The sequence below is a fragment of the Bradysia coprophila genome, unplaced genomic scaffold, assembly GCF_014529535.1.
Source record: "Bradysia coprophila strain Holo2 unplaced genomic scaffold, BU_Bcop_v1 contig_324, whole genome shotgun sequence".
NCBI classification, from domain to species: domain Eukaryota; kingdom Metazoa; phylum Arthropoda; class Insecta; order Diptera; family Sciaridae; genus Bradysia; species Bradysia coprophila.
Genome location: NW_023503584.1, coordinates 8,632 through 16,077, shown reverse-complemented (window position 1 = coordinate 16,077; position 7,446 = coordinate 8,632). Strand labels below are relative to the sequence as shown.

Here is a 7,446-nt window from a genome sequence, read left to right as displayed (position 1 = left end):
TCCCATCGAAATATTTTCTTGTTATGTTATTCCTACTCGTGCTGCCACCCTCTACAAAAACCACTAAAAACATTTCATGTCCACGAGAGGTCAAATAAAAAAAATTTCAAGCTCACCGTGCCCTGGATGATCAATTTTCATTAATTATCTGAGGTCTAAAGATTTCTCTTTTCTCCATTAGCCTTTAATAAGTAAGTTCAAAAATTTCGAAAAACCAGATGCAGTAAAAAATTTAAATAATTTATTTCAACCAATACACATCGATGTACGCCATCGGAAAACCCAAATAAATTTCGGTGAGCTCATCTTACGCTTTCAACAATTCCTCAATTTTCTTTGCAATATCCATCGGATCTGTGGTGGGCGAAAATCGTTCGACCGGTACACCACCCTTATCGACCAGGAACTTGGTAAAATTCCATTTAATAAAACTCGTGCCAAGAGTTCCCGTCAACTTGTGCTTCAAAAATTTGTACAACGGAATCGCATCGTCGCCATTAACATTGATTTTCTTGAAGACGTCGCCGAATTCAGCATTCGCCGCCTTCAAGTGACACGTCATCGCCTCGCCATCTTCTTCGGGCATCTGATAGGCAAACTGATTGCATGGAAATGATAAAATGCGAAGACCTGTTGTTCATGCGGGTGAACGTTTTCTTCTTTTAAAATTTATTTTTGAGAATGTCGGAAGGTGGTAAGTATCCATACCCGAATCGTAATATTTATTTTTGAGTTCCGTCAATTTGGCATAGTTGTTCCGAGTAAGGCCACAGTTGGACGCTATATTGACGATTAGGACAACATTGCCCTTGTATTTGTCCAACGAAATGTCGTTTCCATAGCTGTCTACAGCGGTGAATTCATGAATTGATTTTGCCTCTTTGTAAAAATCTGGTGATGCCATTTTGATCTGGAAAAGCAAAGGGTTTCGTCATCAATTTATCAGTTGACTTATGGAAATTCATTGAACGAACTCATTCCACCACGTAACAAGAAATCGTCAGAAACAGTGTCAGTTTTAAAGTTATAATTTAAGAGATTTCAACTATCTCTTTACTCTATAAAGTCAATCTGATAGACTTCAATAAATTTGACATCAATCGACAAATCCTCATAATTCAATTAGGAACCACTCAGCAAAAAACGTCGTTGGAGTCGAGGGGGAAACAACTATGGCCAGACGTCCCACTGATTTTCGGGGTGTCCAACTTAAAACAAGTCGGACATTTTTCTTGAAAAAGTCGGACAAAATCGGACATATTTTCGCTACAAAGTCGGACTAAATCGGACATTTTCTAAGGAAAAGTACGTGTATTTTTTCAATAAAGTACAAAATCGGACTATTTCTCATCGATAAACGTCGATAAATCGTACTTATAAATCGAATTTAAAGGCATCAGGAATGAAGTTCATCTAAAAGATAAAAAACACCTCTAGCAAATTTACTTCGCTGCAAAAAATCTCCAATAATCCTGCTTCGGGCTTATATCGCAGGCTTTTTAAAGACTATTTTGGATTTGTGTCTGAACTTTATGGAAATTTAAACAGATGCATGTCAGTTCCTGAAGTCTTATCACTCAATCATGGTTCAACAACCTCCCTGTCGACCTACAACTTATAACTTAGATGTCAGTAGGAATATAACTTATAAATTCGATTGTCTGTCGATTGTAAGTTGATGTTATGTATATAAAATTGTAAATGAGAGATTCTTTTGAAAAACAGCCTACCGAAATCGGACGCATTTTCCTGAGGACTTTTTTTGTGTGCCTAGAAAGGTATTCGACCCTAGAGGCCAAAACCACTTTCGAAGTTAATGTGTCGCTGGATAGAGGTGATCAAAAACCGAAAACTTGCACTTTTTTTTATAAAAATTTCTCCAGTTACATGAGCCGCATAGTGTCGTGTTGGGTGTCATTAGAAAGGTAATCACACGTACTATTGAGCCGAATATGGACTTATTGGTTTTAAAATTCATCCACACTAAAATATGTGCAGTTGAAGATTTCAACCGACGACTTTCACTGTTCTTACTGAAATTTCTCCAGGTACACAAAACGTGGGGTATCATTTGAAAGGTAATTTTATGTGCTTTTGAACCAAATAGGGTCTTATGTGGTTTGGATGCATCTACGATGAAATACAAGTTGAAATGTTTAAGTGTCCATATTCATCATAGATGCTTCTAAACCACATAAGACCCTATTTGGCCTAAAAGCACATGCAATTACCTTTCAAATGATACCTCACACGATCATGTACGTTTTGTGTACCTCGAGAAATTTCAGTAAAAACAGTGTAAGTCTTCGGTTGAAAACTTTAACTGCACATATTTCAGTGTCAATGAATTTTAAACCCAATAGGTCCCTATTCGGCTCAATAGTTCATGTGATTACCTTTCTAATGACACCCCAACCGACCCTGTACGGCTCGTGTAACTGGAGAAATTTTTTTAAGAAAAGTGCAAGTTTTCGGTTTTTGATCACCTTTCACCAGCCACACAAACTCCGAAGAATTTTTTTGAAAGTAGTTTTGGCCTCTAGGGTCGAATACCTTTCTAGGCACACATAAAAAAAAAAATTTCTCGTTTGCATTAGAAGCATTTAATACTGCGAAAGGAAAAGCACATCAGAACGATGTGTAAACTCATACACAACAGACCTGTAAACAAGTCAAATGCTCATGTTACTAACAAATTTTATCTTGAAGAAAAAGTATCATACTTTTGAGGAGAAGTATTACTTTTGAGGAGAAGTAGGACAAAGTTGGACAATTTTTGATGAAAAAGTCGGACAAATCGTACATGTGGGACGCCTGACTATGGCGAATGGTGGGACAGGCTCGGGCGAATAAATGTGCGAGCAAAGCGAAATGTAAACGAATCAAGGGAAAATAATGGGCGAATGGTGGGACAATATTTTCCATTGTTGTTTCCCCCTCGGTTGGAGTTGCATAAGAAACAGATCCTCTGTTCAACAACGGGCTAACAATTTTTGTGTGGAGGAGAAAGCTATCGATTTTAGCGTGTCACAATTTTATCTCCTTGTCGGAGCTCATCTATTGACTGACTGTCCACCTTTTAGTCGACTAAAAATTTTGTGAAAATCTATTTCAAAGCACTTCCTAGTGTCTGCTTGTACTTCAAATACTTATGTGTCCACTCCACTCAACAAAAAGTACTCCGTGAGAGAGCCGTGAGAGAGTGAGCTGTCAAATAAACAAAGAAAAAATTGAAAAAATTCAATTTTGTCTCTCACCTCACACGGAGTACTTTTTTGGTAAGAGGAGACTAAGCATTAAGAAAATAGGTGTTTGTCATCACACAGGTACGATATGATAACCTTGATTATACCTTTATCATGCTCGACGGCAAGTTTATTTTTACAGACATTTCGAACAGATTACGGGGTCAAAGAGAACTTTCATTAATTTAAAATTCAACTACGATTGACTGTCATATAATTCATAGACTGTACTAAGTCGAATCGATACAGAGAGTTCGTGGTGATCGTTCGGAACGCACTGGAAAATGAATTATTAACTCGCCAATGGAGTAATTGGACAATTAGTTTCTCAATTCTAAAAGATCAAGAAATTACAGTCAATGCTTTGCATCGAGTGACATTTAACATTCGATTGCTTACTGAAAGAAATTGCGAGACATCACAACACCCACCGGTTGATTTGGTTCACTCAAAAATGTAAACATTGTCACAATGATCGAGAATGATTGTTTAATTAACGAGAAATTTAGTCTGATTGAGAGGAAAATCTACTGGCATTTCACGACAAAACGGCCAGAGAAAGCAGCCAATGTGAAATTGCTACATAATCGTAAAAAATTGTTACACTTACTGTTGTCGAAGCTGGACAGCTTTGTAAATTTACAGCAGTAACAACAAGTAAGAGACTGATCGGAACGAAGAGTATTCGTTGACTGATGACCCGACGGTTTGTAAACACCGAAGGAATATATTTTCTGAAAGTCATGCGTACCTATCTTAGACAAATTGTCGTTCAAAATTCTTAGCTGGAAATGAATTTGTGTGATAGGAAAACACTCACTAAATGCTTCGTCGACTATCACTGTATTATAAGAACGGCAATGTTTTCTTAAAGACCTTTGGTCAATCTATTTTATCATTATTTTTTCTTGTTTTTAATTTTGTTTTGCTTAAGATGTAAGCTGTCAGCGTTGCCAATGACATCTATTGACAATTTAGATTAACAATGTACATAGATTCCAACGTTGTAGTTTTTGAATGAAATTTAAGGGCCAGTACACAGTTCGTGCGACTGTGAGGTTTATATCATCCATGAAAAATGTGACAGATAACTAGTAAATTTTCTGTCAATATTTTTTAATCATTTTACATTTTTTTACATGCGGATCAACACATTTACGATTCGCTCAGAATTTTCATGAGAAAATTTTAAGGGTTTCGAAAAACATCTTCTGGAACATATTCTTCCTCTTGTAAGTACATGAGTCTGCTATGAAAAATTTGAGCTAATTGTAAAGTGCAAAAAACCAGTACGTTTCCTGCACACCAAAACTTCATCTGAGAACTAACTTCGTGTAGTTCGTTCGTGAAATCCGTCTGTATTTTTCAAGCATTCTTCACTAAGTATTCATCTTAAAGGACCTACCCGATGTAACGCTTCTGGCATTAACACTCGCATGTCAGACGTCAAAAGGCTTCCAAATTTAGCTTGACTCCTGTCCATACGAAAGAATTGTAAAGCCCAAATATTACGATAAGCCTCCCAATATTTGCTTTGTTAATACCAGAAGCAGTGCCATGACTCAATTTTTAGCTGGATGATGAATGGGCTCAATTATTCTTCACAAAAATCCGAAAGTAGTAAATATATGAAAGAGAAATCACCTCGAGCCTCAAAATGTAGGAACCATCATGGGGCCAGCAGAAAAACCTGATGGAAGTTGGGGAGGGAAGGGCTAGAGAAATCATCTCGAATCCCCAAATCCGGGAATTCTTATTGTTTGACGTCGATGTGTTGTTCGATAAATTTGTCATGCTTATTCCTTTTGCTGCAAAGTGATCAAAGTAAAAAAGGCACAGCCGCCAAAATTTACAAATTCTTTATCCCATTTAATTCCCATCGTGAATAGAAAACATGATTTGCTCTTACAAATCGTTTCTAATTTGACAGCCACACAATGGCTGCAACGGTGTGCTCACGAACCGCATCGAGCACAAAGTGCATCTTAATATTCTTTTGGGTCGTCCTTCCACAGCCGCTTGACAAGTTAATCGTTCAGTGAGCGCCGTTGATGGTTGTTTTATTTCCGCAAGCTTACAAAATTCAATCGCCTTTCTTCTGGCCAGACGTGATGTGATTGACGTTGATGTTGAACATTTGATTATGGTTCCTGATGTCTTCCGCATTGTTAAACGAGTTAAGACAACCTATAGCCGAATAGTTAGACATTTTCTAATTTACGTTGTTCTTCCTTACCTGTGGTCTGCCTGGCGTACCTTGCAAAACGGATTCCACTGTTGGACAACGGTTGTAATCTTAAATAAGAATTTTTCTTTATTTTAAATACGAAATTGGTTAAAATTTTTGCATTTTTACCCGATAAGCTTTTCATTGAATGAGACTCTGCCGAAACGGAATCTGCCCAGTTTGGCTCGTCATTATTCACCTGTCCTACTACAGTAATACTTGTTGAACCAGCAACTTGATTATCTGTGATTGGCACACTCTGCTTATTTACAACCATATCAACAGACATATTGGCTGGCTCTGCCTCTGCATTCGTTGGTTCAAGGAGTAAAGTGTTGTTCCCGGAAGTATCTTCAATAGAAAATCCGCTCATTTTTTCTTCCAATTGTTTCTTCAACTCTTCAACGACATCATCGTGCATCCTTTCCTGTCTTTGCACCAGCTTAAATTTGGCAAAAATTTCTTTTTTCTGTTCACTCGTCGACTCGATCTCCTGTCGCAGGAGCTTCAGTTTTGTTTGTTGTTTTTCGTGTCTCTGTTTCAATTCGTTCAGTTCACGTTCAAAATTGTCACGTTTAACCTGAACCTGCAACAATTTTCCTTCGCTTTCAAACTTCTCGCTGACAGCCAACTCAAGTTGACTTTCCAGAATTTTTTGGCTCGCCTCCAGACGTTCAATTTTGTTAGCCGACATTCTGGTCGCTTTTTGATTGTCATTGATGACGCGAGCAACATAATTGGAAAGACGAACGAAATCGGCGTTGGATTCTGTCAGATTTCGACGAAGGTTTTCTGTAAATTCAAGTTTGATGATTAAAATGATCAAATAAAAGCGACAAATGAGTGGCGTTACCAATGTTTTCATCAGTATTTTCCATTATTGTTGCATTTGATCTAGAAGCTCTGTTGCGTGTAGCTTGAAAATTTTCTCGTGTTGTAACTTATGCGATGAACTACACAACAAAAGTCTTTATATTACGGATTTTTAAAGTTGTAGGGGGGACTACGACCTTGTTCTACAGTGACTAACATTCTAAACTCATCCATTGTATGGAACTTTAATTTTTCAATGTTTTTTTGAGGTTTGTAGTGTTTAAAATGGCAAATGTTAGTGATATTTGTATGTTGCTCTTCGTACTCATGGTATGCGGAAAGTCGTGGCCCAGTGCCGAAAAAAGTCACAAAGTAATCCGGAAAGTCGAGTAAAGTTACTTCACGAAAGTCACGGAAAATATCGGAAAATCACGAAAAAGCCTAAAGTCCGAAAATTCCGGATTTATTCAAAACGTCACGGAAAGTAAAAGTCCTTTTTACATTTACAATCTAGTTATATCGTGATAAGCTTGCTGTTTGTAAAGGTTTAAGAGCAACGTATGCTTAGCCAAAACTTGTCTCTTCCAAGGTTGTTGAAATTGTCAATGGTCATCCAGATGGAAGCCGATACAACATCACTATCAAATTTTCGGTATGTTTGGGACTAAATCTACCTTGCCCGTTTCTCTTCTCTATACTCATTGAAGAGTATAACCTGAAGTGAATCATAAATCGCCGATACGTGAAGCAATCGTCTCCTTCTCGTCTTTTCTACCTCTTAACACATTCATTCCTGAACCCAATACCACATTTGTCGTCGTAAGAAAGAAATACGCACAGGAGTTTAGAGGGTCTACGGATTATCTGTGCAAGAAAAGAAATTTCGGCCATTGATCCATCGTTCACTCAGAGTCTCAGCGCCAGTTTTACACCATATTCAAGACTTCAACCGAGCTAAAACAGAACAATAAAAACCACGAAAGAAGGGCCATATTCTAAGTCCAAGTACAGTCAAATCCGCGTAAAAACGCAAGAGCGAATTAAACAAAAACAAAAAATCGTCCGAGTCTCATTTATCCCTAAAGTACCTAGAGACTGTACTTGGACTTAGAATGTGTCCCTTCTGTCGTGGTTTTTATTGTTTTTACTGTTCTGTTTAAC

At 37.6% G+C, this 7,446-nt stretch overlaps 2 protein-coding genes across 2 annotated transcripts; both read right to left on the bottom strand.

Annotated features, from left to right (window-relative positions):
• Positions 1-225: 225 nt before the first annotated feature.
• Positions 226-4,055, bottom strand: LOC119079301 (probable phospholipid hydroperoxide glutathione peroxidase). The gene is made up of 3 exons (XM_037187088.1): positions 3,856-4,055; positions 709-910; positions 226-630 (listed from the first exon to the last, which is right to left on the bottom strand). The coding sequence occupies exons 1-3, from the start codon at positions 3,988-3,990 to the stop codon at positions 308-310; spliced, it is 660 nt and encodes a 219-aa protein (XP_037042983.1). The 5' UTR covers positions 3,991-4,055; the 3' UTR covers positions 226-307.
• Positions 4,056-5,124: 1,069 nt separating this feature from the next.
• On the bottom strand, positions 5,125-6,444 carry LOC119079300 (protein Spindly-B-like). Its single transcript, XM_037187087.1, has 4 exons — positions 6,326-6,444; positions 5,602-6,264; positions 5,482-5,540; positions 5,125-5,432 (listed from the first exon to the last, which is right to left on the bottom strand). The coding sequence occupies exons 1-4, from the start codon at positions 6,348-6,350 to the stop codon at positions 5,151-5,153; spliced, it is 1,029 nt and encodes a 342-aa protein (XP_037042982.1). The 5' UTR covers positions 6,351-6,444; the 3' UTR covers positions 5,125-5,150.
• Between the last annotated feature and the right edge of the window lie 1,002 nt (positions 6,445-7,446).